This window comes from Netta rufina (genome assembly GCF_964035555.1).
Source record: "Netta rufina genome assembly, chromosome: 3".
Lineage (NCBI taxonomy): Eukaryota > Metazoa > Chordata > Aves > Anseriformes > Anatidae > Netta > Netta rufina.
This window is the reverse complement of record NC_140125.1, coordinates 90,357,876-90,376,012: the sequence shown is the minus strand read 5'-3', so window position 1 is coordinate 90,376,012 and position 18,137 is coordinate 90,357,876. Positions and strand designations below refer to the sequence as shown.

At 43.8% G+C, this 18,137-nt stretch overlaps 1 protein-coding gene across 2 annotated transcripts; it reads left to right on the top strand.

The window, feature by feature from the left end:
* Positions 1 to 8,127, top strand: SDHAF4 (succinate dehydrogenase complex assembly factor 4). Of its 2 annotated transcripts, XR_014618281.1 has the most exons (4): positions 1 to 81; positions 2,047 to 2,199; positions 4,654 to 5,093; positions 7,443 to 8,127. XR_014618281.1 is itself a non-coding variant. In XM_084283839.1 (3 exons), the coding sequence occupies exons 1-3, from the start codon at positions 42 to 44 to the stop codon at positions 4,761 to 4,763; spliced, it is 303 nt and encodes a 100-aa protein (XP_084139965.1). In that variant the 5' UTR covers positions 1 to 41; the 3' UTR covers positions 4,764 to 8,127. The 2 variants fall into 2 exon arrangements, 1 of the variants encoding a protein (XP_084139965.1); XM_084283839.1 differs by having other exon boundaries at positions 4,654 to 8,127.
* The last annotated feature ends 10,010 nt before the right edge of the window (positions 8,128 to 18,137 follow it).

The window sequence follows — 18,137 nt, the reverse complement described above, 5'->3', positions numbered from 1 at the left end:
GTTGCGCACGCGCCGGGCGCCTGAGGCGGCCTGAGGCGGCCATGGCGCTGCGGCTGCTGCGGGGCGCCGAGGGGGCGGCCAGTAAGCGGCGGGCGGGGAGGGACGAGAAGGGAAAAGAAAAGAAAAAGAAGGGAAAAGAAGGGGGTGAGGAGGACCCTGGGGGTCTTCCCGGCTTCTCCTCCTCCTCTTCCTCGCTTAAGGGCGGTTGCCTCGGTGGCTGAAGGGCGCCTGAAATGGCGGCGGGGGGGGAGGGGGTGAGGGGGCCGCCTCGGCGCTCTGTGCCCCGGTCCCGGTGTGTGAGGGATTTTCAGCTTCTCTTTAAGTCCAGATGGGTCATTAACGCGTTGCGTGGCTTGGGGACTGCCCTCAGGGGGTGAGGAGGCCGAGGGCAGCTTGCAGAAGGCGCTGTGCTGCTGGGGTTGGGTGTGCCTGTCGCAGAGGTGCTTGGTGATCAACTTCTCGCACCGCTGTGTCAAGGGGAATGCATCTTGGTCAGCAGCAGCAAGTGTTAAAAATAGGAAAAATGGGTTTTGTCTCTCTGTGCTGAGATAATCAATCTCATATCAGTAGCTTAATGTGACTTCTGTTTGAATTCAGGCTAGAATATCAGCCATAATTTAGCCATATTTCTCTAAGTGGCCTCTGTTTCAGCTTGCTGAAGAGCCAGTTGATTGGCAGGAGTAGAAGGATCCAGTGTAAGAAGGAGAATTAAATTCTTCCCTGTTCATAGTCTGTTATGTCATAGCTAAAGGGAAAAAAAAAATAATAATAATAATAATAATAATAATAAAAAAAAAAAAAAAAAACAGATTCCTTTGGGGCATTGGCAGTGGGTGGCAGGTGTGGTATGGTTTATGTGACCATAGGGTTGAATCTTAAGGTTGTGGGATTTCGGGATGAATGGATGCGCTGGTTGTGGCAGTGCAGGTGGATCGTTGTTTGGTGTAGGGGAGGCGAATCCGCACTGCTCGCAGAGGCTGCCTGCTGCAATCCCTTTAGCACGGTGGGGTAGTTCTTCACAGTGGTTTGCACCTGGGTGTTACCTGGAAGATTCCTGCTTGAATCCTCCTTAAGAAAGGTCAGAGCCCCTTCAGGCACATGTCCACAGTAACAAGAACTACCCTCCGAAGATACTTTGGCTATGGCCTTGGCTTTTTAACCAAGTGCAGGAATATCAGTCATTTTGAGAGGTTTTCACAAGTAACTTCTAACTTGATAATGACTTTTGAACAATTCGTGACTTATCCTATCTGTGTACCTCTTTGTTTTTAGACTACTTAACTTTGAGGTACAGCTGATTGGCTTTCTCCATTCATGTTCAAAAATTCTTAGTAGGTCTTTGTTTAATACCTTTTTTTTTTTCTCTTTAAAGCATTTGCACAATTTGCAGTTGTGTAAGTGAACATAAATGTGCTTAAAGTTTGTCGTGCTTTTGCCTACCAGCTTAATTATTTTACCATCATAAACAAAGCCCATCTATTCTATAGCAATTTTCTGGAATACCTGTTACTAAAGGATCAATGTTTTTTTCTTTATTTTTTTTAATGCTTTCCTTTGCTAAGGTGGAAGCTTTTTCTGACTAAAAAGCTGCTGGAAATGAGCCAAAACCTGGAAATCAGCAGGTTTGGGGAGGTCAGGATTCTTCCAGGAAAACAGAATGTACTGGTCTGTGCTAGCACAACTACTATTTAGAGTCTAAAATACAAGAAGGTAATGGTGAAGAGAAGTTCAAGCAGTTTAAAATACACTGTTTATGTGAACAGAGTTACACAACTAACACAGTTTTCCCTGCATATGTTTCTAGGACTGAAAATAAAGAGTCTGGCCTTAGGTGGTTGTGAGTTGAGTTTTCAACTAGTATTTGAAGGGTTTTTCGTTGGCCTTCATTCCCTAGTTTCTGAAGTTAGGTGGTTTGTTTTTTTTTTCCCTTTTTTTTTCCTTTTTTTTTTTTTTTTTTTTTTTTCCCCAGACGTTCTCTAAACAGTGCTAGAGCTGTTCAGTGTTAAAGCCTCATGTTTACATTACACGTGTCCATTCATTTGACAGGGTCATCAGTGCTTTGCAGCTCTCTGAGGAGCACGAGCTCTAACACAGGAGGAAGACCTGAACCCGCTAAGCAGGCACTTAAGAAACCGAAGTTACCAGTGGGTCGATTTGATGAACCAGAGGAGTCCAGTATAGAGAGGGAACCCCTGGAAAGTAAGTCACGTTTTACAAAATTGAAAGCCGTATTTTTAAAAGTCACGGTTTGGAGATGTTGTGCTGAAAACAAATGGAGATGGGACGGCTGTGACAAGTAACACAAAGGATGTATGAGCAGAAACTTCCTCGAAACAAGGGTGGTCGAACGCTGCAGAAAGTCACCCAGCGAGTTCCTCACCTAGTTGAGGGTTCCACTAAACGTCACTGGGGTGGCCAGCATTAGCCTGTTACTGTATAGCTCTAACTGGTGGTGGTGACCAAAAAAGTCAGTTCTGTTTCTTAGTCCCCAAAAGATTCCTGACCTGTGCTGTATTTTGGGGTTGCCGTTTCTTAGCTGTGCACGGAGCGTTTTGAAGAGCACCAGCAGATGCTGTTTCCTGAGCCCTCGGTGGGGCCGGGGGCCCTGACGAAGTGTAGCTGCTGGGGCTGTGTTCCCCTGGCCTTAGTGTAGGGGGCCTGGCAGCCCCAGGTACCAGACATCACTGCTGAAAGCTGCTGTAAGCATGTGCTTATTTATCAGACAGGAGAGAGAAGGAATCTGTTTCCCTCCCTTTTTGATTAGCCATCTCTCCTTAAATAAAAGCGCTAGGCAGACTTGATCTTACACGCCAGTGTGCTGTTTGGTTACTGTTTGTTCACCAGTAGCGATAACCCGCGTTGATCCATTTCGAGGTCTCCAGGATGGGCTTTTTCAATATATTGGTAGATCCCTGTGACTATCCAGATGACAGAACGACTGAAAAATTACAGCATGGTCTGCAAAATGGCTGCAAGCAATTCTAGAGTGACTCACTTGAGCATTGACTCAGAGTTGGAGTTGTTCTTTAAGCAGTATTTAATTCTTAATCTCTTGCCCTTTTAGTTCTGGGGAAATAAATGCCATTAGTGCTTCATTTAAAACAAATGCGTAATTATCTTGTGCTTTTGGCTTAAGTGTTCTATTTTAGAGCAAAATTGAAGGTTTCTTTTGGCTTTAGATGTAGTTGTACCTGAGTATTCTTACACATAACATGAGTTTGTTAAAACGCCCACTGCCCATAGTATCCTTGATGGCTGTTAGAAAAAAACGTGAGGGTTTGAGATGGCCATTTGCGATTCCCTCTGCTGTGTAGCTGTTGTGGAGAAACCTTCTGACCTTCTGTGTCCACTGTCAGCACAGCAGCAGTGCTTGGGTATCAGGATGATGACATCTACGGGATAATGTGAGAAGCTTTTGTGCTCCTTGAGCTGTGGGGAGTACTCGAGTACTTGATGTTCCCTGTCAGGGTCCCTATGAGTGTCCAAGCAGGCCTCAGGGTGTGTCATCCCACATCACCTGTAGCTGTATGAGTCTGCCTCTGGCACTGCCCTTTTTCATCGCTCTCCAGGGTTCCTGTTGTCTTCTCTCATTCTCAGCCCTGCTCCTTGTTACCTGCGTTCCCACCGGTGCTGGCTCAGTGATGCGACAGAGGGAGCCCAGAGCGGGGTGTACCGGAAGGTTCTGGAATCACTGTGGCAAGGGTGGTGTGGGGTGCAGAGAGCTTCAGAGCACTCTGCAGTCTGCCGCAGGATGAAAAACTACCCAGCCTAGGGTGTGCCATGCCAGAAAGTGACTCCTCTGTGGCTTGGCCATGCCTGTGCAGCTGGCCCTGAGTCCCATTCGGAGTCCCATTCACACCCTGCTCAGGAAGGGTTCCCCTCTCCTGAAGGGGCACCACAGGGACTTAGCAGCCTCATGCTCCTTTCTAAAAAGTAAAAAGTCTAATGTTAGTTATCTAGGATTTCATAGATGGTGGTGTTTAGCCTGTTGATACACCTCAACATGGTATTTACTGAAAAAACAGTGTCCGTGAAAACACGGTGTTTTAAGTACAAGAATTACAGAATCTCAACTAAAGTTCTTACACCTGTGAGTCTAAAATCAGAAACCTGAACAAACGCAGACAACAACCTGATATTTTAGATGTAGCAAACATGTTAACAGCATACCTGCACGATGCCAGTTCTTTCTGTGAAGTCACTGTGGTGCTTTGGACATGAGTTGCTTTTTTGTTTGCTGAACAGAATTTGATGACGCTTTTAACTGACTGTAGTCCCAAAACCCTGAAATGATTCTATTATTGCTCGGGGAGGTACTTAACTCAAGGTTGCCCTTAACAAGATAATTTGTATTTAAGTGTGGACTGAGAGGCAAAGCTTACAGATGATGACAACTTTCTATTTCACAGAAAGGTTGGGGTTGGCAGGGCCCTCTGGAGGTCCTCTGCTACGACCCCCTGCTCGAGCAGGGCCACCTACACGTGTCCAGAGAGGCAGACACCATGATATCTCTGGGCAACTTGTGCCAGTGCTCTGTCACTCACACAGTTTAAAAAAAGGTGTTTCCTGATGTCCAAAGAGAACTTTGTTTCAATTAGTGCCTATGTTTGTCAACATTATAGGCTTTTTAATGACTTTTCCCTGTCATTCTAGAGTTCCCTGATGGAATCAATCCTACTACAAAAGAGAGGGGTGGACCTAAAGGCCCTGAACCGACACGTTTTGGAGATTGGGAGAGGAAAGGACGTTGTATAGACTTTTAATGTGTAAATGTATCAATATTGCTAATAATGTTCCTGTGAAAAATATATCATGTATAGAAAAGCCTCAGCTGGATTTGCTGTGAAGCTTCCTGTTTGCGTCATGCTTGTGATGAATTTTCTGAGATATTTATGTAAATAAACACAATAACACGTCAATTTTGGGAGCTGTTGGTTGTATGTGCACCTGATCTTCAATGATATTTATCCTGTGGCGGTATGAATGCAGGCAAAGCGATATGGAGGTGGCGGAAAAGATCGAGATGTCTGTTTGAAAACTGGCTAAATGCTGCTCGGGGGAAAATGACATTTTCTCACACCTTACGGTCCAAGGTGAGTATTAGATAAGATGATCTTAATATTGCTGGCCTTTAAATATCGCTAAGGTACCTGGCACGGAGCTGAACACCAGTCAGATTGAACTCAGTCACTTGTTCAAGAACTTGCCTGGTCTTAAAATACTTCAGTAGAGTGTGAGCCGGCTGCTTCTGTATTATTAATATGAGAATAAGCTGACATTAAAATGTCTGAAAATGCTAACACTCTAGGTATTTGCTGTGGAAGCTCTTTTTGGTAGACGAAACAACCTGATTTTCTCTAATCTTCAACAACTGAAAGTGTTTGTTCATTTTTTTCATCCCTTTGTGTTTCCTTGCCTGCGCTTTGCTGATTTCCCAGCTCTACACTCCCTGATTTTATATGTTCACAATTCCTATTACCTGCTTTTGCCATAGCATCACAATGGGCATTAAAACTGAATTAAAGGGTTTTGGAGAACCCAGTGGAGTCTTCCATTTTATGGCCTAAATTTCTTTTTCCCATACATATATTTTTTGTGCCTTTTGCTATGCCAAAGCAAGTTCTACCTGACTGAATATCAGCTTCAGTCATGATTTATGTTGTTCTGCATTACTCTGGCTCAGTAAGAATGTACCAATTCATCCACTTTTGCCTTTTGCGTGATTAAGTGTGTCCTTGTACAGCTCTCGGTAAAACCTCCCTAAAAACCCACCTGACCTGCGGCCAGTGGGGAAGCTCCTCCTCCAAATCTGTCAGTTTCTTTATTGAGTGTGTATTTTATTGATGTAGTATCATGGTGGTTGGGGATTAAGATGTTTGACTCGCTGCCATGATACCCTACAAAAGTACTATATGTGTTTGGTTAGGTTTATCAACTACATATGTCACTGAAGAACGAAATGAGGATTATTAAAGACTATTTTCAAAAAGGGTGTTAACAAGTGGCAATTAGGTTTTTGATCCCTTAATCTTCTATAAGTTCTGCAGCACTGCTTGGATATCAGAAAATCAGTCTAATATTTACCTTATTCATTCTTGTTGCCCTTCTGTAGTACAGCAGCTACATTTTCCCCAAATCTGTTGAATTTCTAAGTTACCTAAAAACGCACTGGGTAGACTTATTTAATGTATGGTGTTTATTAAAATGTCTATTTCTAGTGGTGCTTTGCCTCTTCAGTTGCTAGTAGAGGGAAAAACACGTCAGCACCCAACACACCGCCTACTTCTCACACACAAGGCAGAAATTTTAATTGGAAACTTCCGCCTTTTCTGCATCGTTATCAATAGGCTTAACGGCTTAATTAGTGAAGAGGCAGGAACGCTACTGCAGTTATTTTACTGTAGCATTCTGAATCCTACCCTTCTTACCCACGGGTTGTTGCACGATTTCATTATCTCCTGCCAGATTTTGCCTTTCCCAGCACCAGCTCCGTGAATGTTTATCTTGTTCCACTTCTTGGTGCTCCTAATACTCAGTTCCAATTGCTGCCTTCGTCGCAGACAGCTTTCTGGCTGCAGCTGCGCTTCTCTCTGGTTACAGAACAGCATTTTTTGGCTAGCATATCAAAATCGTCCTTACCAGCCTATGGTTTTCTTTATTTTTCAGTTCTTAACATTGCGATTAAGAGCTAAATCTACCGATGATTTTCTTTGCAAAATGGAGATTCCCGTGTCAGAACTTGCCATCCATCCCATTTGTTGCTATCCTTGAGGAAAGTAAGATCACTTGTTTCCTCCCTGATGTGAAGGCTCTTCAGGCACCTGTGTGTCTGCCTCCAAACAGGTGATGGCTGTGTCAGCCCGAGCCACAGGAGTTGTTTGCAGCGGAGCTCAGGCACATCTTAGGCACTCCCTGCCTGCATCCACTGAGTTCCTTCATTTGAAAGCTGCTTCTCAAAGTGCTGTCTGTACCAAGAGCACCTCACAAAGGTGTTTTTCGTTGTTGTTTTTTGTTTTTTGCCTTCCAAAAGCTAAAAAAGCTGCTAACCAATGTAAATACAAGTTGTCAGTGGGTGGGCACTCAGGAAATAGAGGAGACCTCTGCAACATAAAGGAACGGGCCTTCTTCACCTCCCAAGTCAGTGCTGCTAACCACCACATATTTTGTTAATTTGGTTCAGGAATGTATCGATAAAGACAGGAGAGGCCGAACATTTGGGCAAAATAAATGGCCACAAGGCCAATGCCAAGGAAGGAGCCTTTCGGTCTGGCTATGGGACGTTTACCAAAAAGAGAAGCCCTGGGCTCCTTCATTGATAAGTCCAAAATACTGTTTTGTGGTGCTGCAAGGTCCCCGTCAAAACCAATCATGGTTTCAGTGCAATAATCAACGCAGTGACATTGTGGGGTGTAAATGATAATTTCTGTTTGGTTTTCTTGCAGTGTCTGCAGTTGTGAAGGAAGCACTTCAGCACTTTTTCAGTGCTGTCTTCCTGCTCTTTCCAGATGACTAATATTAGCAATTCACTGTGATGTGGCATAAGGGTAAGGCATTAGCTATTAGATTAGCCATGAAGGTATGTCTTTATTGTAAATACCAATTGATCTATTTTTGTAGCTCTTTTTTGTTAGTATAAGAGGAATGGAAAGCATCAGGGGTTTTAATTCCTTTTCTGTTCTCTTAAATTTCTGTGAGCCAAAGAGTTGTTCTGCCTGTGTAAGCAAAATCTCGTAATTCAGGAGGATGCTTGTTGGCGCTGTCTACTATAAAGCTGGATGTTGCTTTTCTGCAGTAGTTTTTCATTTTTAAACTTGTTTCTGCTAGTTTGTTTACACACATTCAGTGCATTATTAAAATTAGGAAGCCTTTATTGTTCGACGGAATTGCTTTGTAATTACTTTGTTACAAAATACATGAAGTCGCACTCTACGTTTAAAATGCTTGCTCTGTGTTGTCATGTTTGGAAAGTATGTATTTCAGCGCTGATTCTACTGAGTTAAAATGCAAGGTTGTATTATATAGTTGAATCAGTCAAATTATCCTGTCTCGCAGCAGATGTGTTTAAGGGACTGTGGAATGCTGTTGTAAAACTTCACTGCTTGTTTAGTTGACTGCAATAAATGGATCACAGGCACCATCAGTCTGTAGCGATGTGGCATTTTTATGATGCTGACTTTGGTTTTGTCACTTAAAAAGGACCACAGCACATTGTTCTGAAGCAGCAGGAAAATGATAGAAAACAGTGTATTAATTTGTGAGGGAAGAGGATTTGGAGATTTTCGGGCATTTGTAACTGTTCATCAGTCATGAACGGAGTCATGCATATCATGCATATCAATGCATATCATTTTGGCAAATCCTGAGAAAAGTCCTCTATTTAAAACAAGTATTGTGAAGAGTAGAAGTCATGAAGTCCTGTTTCTTACGAGCTTCTTGAGCCTCCTGTAAATCCAGTTTCTTTCCCCGTGTTCTCCTGTTGATTGACATTATCTCGACCAGGCAAAAGAAAGGCCATCTTTCTGCTCATCTCCTCCCTGGAGGCACTGCTTGGACTTCTTTCTTCTGCTCCCCCCTCACCTGCACTGACTTTTGCAGAGCTGTTGGGAGCTTACTTACCGTGGAAACTTTTCTCTTCTTGATACCTTTTCAGAAGAGGTTAAAGTTGCTCAGTGACTTCTAAAGTAATGGGCCAGTGCAGACATTAGCCTTTCATCCTTTGACCCAATATTTTTTTGTTGGAAATACTCATTGTCTCTCTGCGTTTTTCTCTCTAAGAAAAGATGCTATTTTTCCCCCTCAAAGAACATTAAAAGTGCCAATTAAAGCTTAGGGCGGTAAGACTTTGACAGGCTTTTTCCAGACATTAAGTCTCCCAGTCAACTGTAGTCTTGAGCCTTAAAAAATCGCATATTTTAATGGTGTATTTTTAGGATGAGAGTGTTCACGGCTCTTTAAGGTCCTTAATTAACAAATTCATTTATAACAAAGCTGACATACCCAGCCATTAAGACACACAGTTGTAATTTTCAAATGTTAGTCTCTGTCAAAATGAGGTGAGCCACGAAGTGAGTTGGTGGCGAGGTCAGTTCTGGAGGCCAGATAATGAACTATTGTTTGCACTGAGATTCCCACCTCATCAGCTGCTTCCAAAACTCAGCGACTTCCCTAGCCATCTGCGCTCCCTTCCTAATTAGCTGCAGCGGAGGAGACGCCTCCCAACAGGAGCCCGTCTTAAAGTGGGGAGATGAATTCCTCACTACAGATGGTGAATGGGAGGAAGTTTGAAGCGTATCTTCCCCATTAACTAACTATAAAAGCTGCCTAAATAGCGATCTGAAGGTCTCCCTTATCTGAAGACAGCAAGAGCTTATCAACCATTAGATAAGAAGAATTGAACGTGGCGGCTTTGTGGTCCTGGCAGCAGAGAAGCCCAAGTGCCAGCGAGTGCCACCGCCTCCTCCGAGTGAACCGTGCGAGGAGACAGCGGGACCCGCACTGCTCCTACAGCCTGTGCCCTTCCCAGGAGGTTCTGGTGGGAAAGGACACCCAGAGCTAACTCGTAGGCACCGTGTGAACAGCAAATTGCATCCCTTAAAAGGAGAGAGAATAAAGCTAGTGTTAAAATAGGCTACACCATACCTGGATGACAGCAGGTATCTCAAACCTGGGAATTTGTGATTTTTTTGTTGCCTAGTAAGGAAAGGCAGTAATAAGTGAAGCGTGTAAAACAACTGAACTCCAATGCCCTGCTAAAAGAGGGGAACCAATATGAAGATAAAACTGGCAGACTAGAAAAAAAAAAGAATAGATTTGCTCAGCAAACCCTTGATCTGTGTGGTTTCCTTATAGGAGGGTAAGGAACAAAGGGCTGCGTGTTTCCAGTTTTCATTTGAAAGATGGGGAAAATTTCTCCGTCTCCCAGAATATACGTGAGCAAATGTTGCTTAGCTCAGGGAGCATCATGCCTTCAGATATTTTTTTTCTCCCAGGGCTTTCACTTGCAAGTTCTACAGTGTCTACGTGTGATCATTAGATTTTATTTTTCCAGTGTTCCACTTGAGATAGGAATGTAGTGTAATAACAGGTAACTGCTTGGTCTGGCAGGCACACTGCTTCATCCTTCTTGTATATGGGGATGCCATTTCTTCAGCCTGGTAATGCCAGCTACAGCTCTTCTCGTGGTAATTACATGTTATTTAATCCTGCTTTTAATTTTTGTCATTTGGGTCATTTTTGATAGGTACCTTTAGTTCCTTTTTGAGTGGTAGCAGTATGCTTCACAAAAATGAATCGCAAGTTGCAGATGTTTCTTCTTCTTTCTCTGAAGGAAATCTGACAGTTTGTATTTTGTATCTGAAGATCTTGTTGATAGACAAATAAAAAAGGTAACCCCAGGAACTGGAACTCCACCATCTCAGAACTGTGATGAGTCTCACATCTCACACTCGGATTCGTTATTACAGTAAAATGTAGCTCTTGCAGGAAGTCAAGGATGCAAAGAGAGAGAAAAAAAAGAGATGCCCCAGGCCTGGAGGTGCTCAAGGCCAGGCTGGATGGGGCTTGGAGCAGCCTGGGCTGGTGGGAGGTGTCCCAGCCCATGGCAGGGGGATGTGACTGGGTGATCCTTATCCCATCCCCTTGCTCAGAAGGACCTCTGGTGTGCGAGCACCTGGCAGGGAGAGGCTGGCCGACACGCTGAACAGGTGCAGGAGGGCAGGGAAACGCGCGCCTGGACAGCTGGAGAGCAGATGGCCCTTCCTCTGAAACTATTTCCGATCTGCAGCCAAGTGTGGGTAATACCAGGCGTGTCACTGAGGCCTGCTGTGCTCCGCAGGCTACGTGGGGAGAGAGCGGGGTAACGCTGAGCTGGATCTGAGCAGCGACTGGGGGGCTTCACAGGAAGCCAGAAAACACAGCACTACAAGGACGCAAGGGAAGCAGAGTTATTTCACCATATTTTTGATAAATTAGGGGGGAGAATGAGGTGACTGGAGCATTACAGTAGCAAGCTGTGTCCCCATACCTGAGATAACCCTTTCTGTGAGTGTTTATTACGAAGCAGTGACAATACTGACTTACCCGTGCATTGACATGCCTCGTGTTGTCTCTCTTCTGGCCCGTGTCCTCATATACTTTGGGGTGGCAGAGAAAAAAAAAAATAAATTTGGTAGCTACCACCACGAGCAGCTTCGTTGTGATGGGGCAGACGGGCAGCAGAGCAGGTGGCGGGGGTGAGTCATGAAACAGGTGCCCAGTGGGCTTCACCAGTGGCAAGGTCACCCTCAAATCCAGCTGACCCCTCCTGGCCTTTTCCTTGTGGCAGTGAGTCCCGGGCTGGCAGGAACCCCCGCAGCTCAGGCGAGCGATAGCCCAGAGCTACTGACAGCCCTGTGCGCCCTTCGTGTCTGGTTATCAGAACAAAATGGAAAGCTTACTTGTTCTATACCACAATAAAAATTGCAATTCTTATCTCTTCTGTCTCTGCTTTGACACAGTCCCAGGGTTTTTGCTGTCACAACACTGTATGTGCTTTTTTTCTCTCAGTTTATGGGAACGAATAAGGTTTGTGTCATTTCAGAGCGTGTTGAAACTGATAGTTGCTGCTGGTGCTTGCTTTATTTTAGACCACACTGGCACTGGAAAACATGAAGTTAGTTTTTTTATCAGTGAGCAGAGGAATGAACAATTGCTTCTGGTCTGGAAGAAAATGAATGCGCAGATTTTCATCGTTTGCCGAATGCTGGGAGAGAAATGGTAAGGTACAGACGGAGCCTGCTCTGCAGGAAATTCTCATGTAACATAATCTGGGCTTTGTAGCCCACAGAAGCCTTTCCAGCTGCTCTTCTGTACTCCAACAGCCAGATCTGTTCAGAGAGTTTCAGAAGTGGTCTGGATTTCACACTGTTCCTGGATGCACAATAAGTTTCTTCTAAGCCCGTGTTGATGATTCTTTTTTTTTTTTTTTTTTTAATTTAGGCTATCTCCGAGTTGCCTTATCAGAGCCAGTCCCAGCACGAATGAGCTGCTTTGCTAGCCTCAAGGACAGGAGGCCCAGACTTACCAGGAGATTTACCATCAGTCCTGAGAAGGACTCGGTGTACTGGAGACTGGTCACCGAAGCCTCGGTAATTTGGTAACGTTGCTGGGTATGTGGGAGTTATTTTTACTTATCCCATGAGTAGAACACGCTGCAGCGAAGCAGGGCTGGCACACACAAGTTCTGTGGGAAGCCACTCTTAATACAACTTAATTTCCTATGAGCAGTAAGGAATGTACAGCATGACCTAGTACATCGCTAAATGTCACAATTTCCTCTCGCATAACTCCTTTGCTGCATCCCAAACTCATCTTGTTTTCCTGTGGCCTCTCTCCCAGCACTGTTAGCTCTCTCCCCCCATTCCTTGGCTAGGCAAACCCCAGCAAACATCTGCAGAACGGGTGAGTCGCCGTGCTTCCCCGCTGTCCCGCGTAGATAACCACAGCCTCACGTCCCAGCACTGTCCTCTGCAGGGGCAGCCGTGGTCTGTAGGCTGTCCTCTGAACTACCCGAGTGCTCTCAGCCACCCCATCGGCAGCAATTTGGACTCCGAGCACTTTCTGCTGAGTACAGGCATGCTGTTCTCCTGTGGCAAGACAAAATGCGTGTGTTGTTCCTCTCCATGGAAGGAAATTATTTTACTAACAGCCTCCTACACACAGCTGAAATTGAAAACCATAACTATTTCTAGAATGTGAATATCCACATCCACTGCCATAGCCTAATGCAGAAGTGTTTGCAGCTTCCATCCCTGTGTGGGAGGCTGTCACTTCACGAAACCAGTTCACAATGCATCAAAACTCAATAGCTAAAAATTATAAGGAAATATTTTATGTAGTAAAACTACAGCTAATAGTTCTTTTGGAGTCTGGCTAGTTTATACATATTTTAGATCATTCTGAAAACTGAGAAAGTTACTGAAGTAGAAAGCAAAGGCTGATGTCTTGTCTCCAGTCCTGAGAAGCTGTTTACCAGATGCACGTTGTTTCGCAGTCATGAAAGGGGTATCCTGATGGGACACACCAAATTGTAAGACACCATGGTAACACCTGCTGGAAGCACACCCCAAATCCAGCAAGGCCAGCAGCCTTCAGCTGACTGATGAAAGTATTGCCAGGCACTTTGGCAGAAGCCCCTCCTAACAGGCACTGTGGGATGATAGCGGGACATTTTCCTGATTCACCCCTCCATAGAGCTTACCGTGGTCTTGCAGTTTAGCTTTTAAGCACATTCAACTTTTCAGCACAATTCTCTTCAAGGCCCCATGTTCCTCAAACAGGCCCACACCAAAATCAATTGTCAAGAGACAGAACTGATATACAAAGGTATAAATTAGCTTAGGAAAAGATTTAAGGAACCATTTGATCAGCTTCCTTGAATTGTTTCCTACAGTTTATCTTGCAATGCTCTGATTAGTTGTGAGGCCTTGAGTGTTTCCTAAGTAAAAAAAAGTCAATAAAAAGATAAACGTCATTAAAGAAAGTAATATAGAGAATACATTTGAGATACTACGGACCTGATCAACTGTAATGTTTCTACTGACTTTAACAGATGTGAGACTGAATTCAATGTGAACAAAGATATTTTTTCCTCTGCAAATATTCAACTGAAGCTAAAAGAAGACGTTGGCATTTTTCATTTGTAACAGTAATGTCATTATTCTTCTAGAGCATGATTTGAAATGCTGTCAGATGCAGTTACATTTCTCAGTGGAGAAGCGCCTGGTTATTATCAGCTACATCTGGGTAAACCTTCTGCTTAGTTTTGCTTTCAAAATTTACACTCATAGGTGAACACGTACTTTTGTATGTTCATAAGGGGCTCAGTCCTATTCAGGCTATTTTCTAACTTGTCTTTCCACATGAAATTCTAATATAAACAGCATCTAATTTTCATGACCTATATCCTGCCTTCCAATCATATGCACCAAAACAAGAGGCTGTTCTTGGTTTCTCCCCAGGTATGTGTAGTTCACTGTATCCCCTGACATTAGAAAACAATTCCTGGCCAAATATAAGTCATACTTCTTACTCCTTTTATCCACTTCTTACTCATGTCTCACTTCTCTTACCCAGCTGAGGCTCGTGCAGCTCCTGTGCTTTGTGATGTTTGCTGTCCTACTTGTGGGCTGTATCGTTGTCCTGCGGCAGTCACAGAACCGGCACAAAATGCTCCTTTTTGCATCATCACTAAACAATGGGAAGAATGTGGAAAACACATGAGCCTAATGGCTGGTAATCAAAGTGTTCTCAGTTTATGCACAACAGAACTCAGAGCACTCCGTCATCCAAACTAAACTTCATGCCAGTGGTGGCTTAAAGGTGTTCAAGAACAAGAGGAGCAAGAGAGAGTGCAAGAAGAATGAAGAATGTCTGTGTAAATGAACAAACTCCTTTGGAAACGTACCTGTACACATACCACTTCTCCCGACAGATGCTTTCTCGTTTGATGTTGATGTGTCTGGTGACAGGACGAGGGGGAATGGGCTAAAGTTGTGCCAGGGAGGTTTAGGTTGGATGTTAGGAAGAACTTCTTTACCGAAAGGGTTGTGAGGCATTGGAACGGGCTGCCCAGGGAAGTGGTGGAGTCACCATCCCTGGAGGTCTTTTAAAAGATGTTTAGATGTAGAGCTTAGGGATATGGTTTAGTGGAGGAGTTGTTAGTGTTAGGTCAGAGGTTGGACTCAGTGATCTTGAGGTCTCTTCCAACCTAGAAATTCTGTGATTCTGTGTGATTCCTTGTAAGGGTCACAATTCAAACACAGTGTGTTCGTGTATTTTACATCTCCAAAGTTGACAACAGCTTCCACAACTGGAGACACGTGAACAAAACCTGAGATGGCGCTGCTCAGCCAGATGGGGGTCACCCTGTTTGTGGAGGAGGCTGGGAAGGTCTGTTTCCGAGACTCCCCGACAGCCAACATGTGCAGGCTACTTCATACAGCACCAGGGCACACGTCTGGAAAAGCCAGGTAACTGGGCGACACCAAAGGCCACACGGAGAGAGAAACGTGGGAGAAGGCCAGTCACTGCATCTCTGCATCAGGTCCACTGAGGTAGAAACAGACACACATGGGGTCCTTTGTCAATTCTTACGTGTTCTCAGAACAAATTTTTCTGCACATGACTTGACTAAAATCCATTCTCAAAAGGAGCAATCTCATCAGTGCTTTTGCAACACCTTAGGCTCTTTTAGCCACTTTAGAGTAATTCTTTTCTTTAACACTCAATGTTTTTCTCAGTTTTTACCCTTCCTGTAGATTTATTTTTGTGTCAAGGCTTCATTAACATTAAATTCAGGTTATTTGAAGGAGGAAAAACTCAGTTGCTTCTTAATTTCCATTTACTACCGAGTTCTTCAATTCTGTAATAACAGCCGATATTTTTTTGTAGTGTTTATTCTAAAAACATTTTCATTCAAACAAATTGCATCTATGAAAGCTGTTTATCTTTGAAAATTTACAGGAAAAAAAGTGTTAGACTCCTCACAGCAATCATTCACTAATAATAAGGCTTCAAATTCTACCAACTGTGTAGATTTCATCGGATCTATTTTTAAACATTTTCCTTTGTGCACATCCTCCGCTGGCTCTGCAGTCTTCGTTCTGGTTTTCTGAGGGGCTAGAGCTTCTGAAACTTCATCAAATACTGCTGGCTACAAGCCAGCTTCTTCCTACAGGGTCCTGCAACCTCCTCCCAGATACTTACCTTGGAGGGTTAAGGACTTGTGCATGAGGTATTTTCAGTCTCAGCCAGAAGTGGGATCAGAAGTCAAAAAACCTTATTTTACAATGCTGCTGCTCTGATGGGTAGATTTGGGAGCTGTGATTCCAGGAGGAGTCATACAATTCTGTGTTTGGGACAGCTTAGTGCCTTAAAGGGTCAACGAAGTAAGACAGTTGCTCTCAAGTGCAGAAAGCAAGTGCTTCTTTAAACCTCAAACTCCATGCCATCTTCTAAAAATACATACAAAGCAGGTAGGTATTTCAGGAAGAACACATGAGCACAAGGCAAAGACTTTCACCTTAATCCAAGCTCCAGGGGTGCGAGACGTAATATGTTCTTTGGCACTTCGCTCCTATAAATCAGAATTAACCTTTAAAAGGAGGCCAGTACTTCATCCTCATCTGACAGAAGGGGAAACTAAGCCAGGGGAGGTGGAGTAACTTGGCCAGAACCAGACCTGGGTCTGCCTGTATTGGATGAGACCCATTTCATCCCGGCAAAAATGAGATCTCTGACTACAGCTGCTAGACTCGTCAAAGAAAAGTACAAGAAAACCCACATGACGTGTGCTGAGGAGTCTGCCTGGTTACGGTATCGTGCGGGGCAGAAGTGAGGTTGATGTAACTGGTACCAGTAAGCTATGCCTTCAGTCCAAAAGAATAAGCAACAGGAAATTATTTTTTTCTTTCCTTTTATATGATACAAATAGGTAATAGAAGTGTGTGCTACATAAAAAAAAAAAAGATAAAAGGCTCGGTTATTGTAGTTTTAAATTACACCATCAATGTCACGTAAACCACCCTGAAATCAGAGATCCACTTACAGAGCTTCGTTAATGTGTTGTATCTCTGAAAGCGGCAGCTCAAAGGACATGAAACCTAGTCTTTATTGAACTGCAAAGTGAGAAAATAGCAGAGAATATAGGGAACTTGTATAACACAGGCATGGGTAAATCTCAATACTGCTGTGACACCCAGGGAAATTTGCTCCTTTATGTGAGGCCCAGCCAGTGAAACTCATCTGAAAGCAGAGGAAGCTGTGGATTGTTTGCAATGTTTGCACTTACGGGTGGCTTCAGAACCGTCAGGGAAACAGAAGAACCCACTGCTGATCTGAGGGATTTCACGGAAAACGATCCCAAACTAGAAATGAAACTAAATATTAACATCTGAGTCCGATCAAACTAAAAAACACCCTCTTCCATGTCCAACAGCACACTTCCGCCAGTACAATGTCGTCCAGTTTTATTTTGCATTTTTCCATCGATTAAAAGCCACGCCATCAGCATCAGTCCCCACTGACTGGGCTGAAGGGCTTCAGAGGCACATCTCTGCACTCCACTTTGGATTCCTACTGAGTAGCGTGTCAAAAGGATGCAAAGAAGCCACGTCCTTATTTGCATACCCGAATGATTATCTGAATTTAAGACCCGTTGGAATTAGGTAAGCACGAAGATTTGTCAAAATATACATTTTTTACTTAATTAACATGAAATGCTCACAGAGTTTAAGTGAACTATCGTTAATTCACATTTCAAAACATCAAAACTATTAAAAGCCTACAGCTAGGGCTTATCCTATCTACTTCACAACAAAAAGTCCTCTGACATTAAACAGCTGTCATGGACATGAACGCTCTAAGCTTGTATATTAAAGGCAATTCCCAAGAGACTGCCTGGTGCTGAGAATGCACAGGGATGCCAGCTGACCTTGGGTGTGTCATTTAAACTGCAGATTCAGAGATGATTTCACATCATCAGGGCTGTAAGGACAACATTGCTCATTACAAACCATCCTTTAAAGAACAAATGATTGTGTCCTGCCTAGCACTAGACTATTATTAAACGCGCTGCGTAAGCAAAACAACATTTCAATAGAGCTCCCAGTCCAAATTGTGCTGACACACGAAGTATCCAAGTGTTACGCTGGACACCTTATTTCAACAAGGTGCATGTTCCAAGTTGCTCCTGCAGCTGATCCAGTTAAGAAAGGCCCCCACAGCATGCATGAACACAAGCAGGGTCTAGCAATGTCATAAAGCCATTAGCGTGAAGCAGCAGTTGTTAGAGCATCACTTACAGTTTTTTCTGCCTTTCCCACAGTAGGAAAGGTCCACACCACTCCAAACAACATGCCCTGAACTGCACTTTTGAGGAACGGAAGCAGTCAGTTCTACTGCTCCATGCACTTACTTCTGTCTTCACAGCAGCAGCTACTGACATTTTTTTAAAAACTCAGTGTTTGTTAAGTAATGATCCCCCTCAGCAGGTGTAACATCACATAGGATATATACTTACATCAACTTTTTACAGTCTAGAATCTCTCAGCTTTCTTTTTTATTCACTATTCCATCCGATTCAGTGACACGCTTCCTTC

Bases quoted from the DNA above. Each gene is read 5' to 3' on its own strand.
- SDHAF4 (XM_084283839.1), top strand. From the start codon at position 42: ATGGCGCTGCGGCTGCTGCGGGGCGCCGAGGGGGCGGCCA. The intron at 82-2,046 runs GTAAGCGGCGGG...TTCATTTGACAG, and splicing joins GGGCGCCGAGGGGGCGGCCA to GGTCATCAGTGCTTTGCAGC. The intron at 2,200-4,653 runs GTAAGTCACGTT...CTGTCATTCTAG, and splicing joins AGAGAGGGAACCCCTGGAAA to AGTTCCCTGATGGAATCAAT.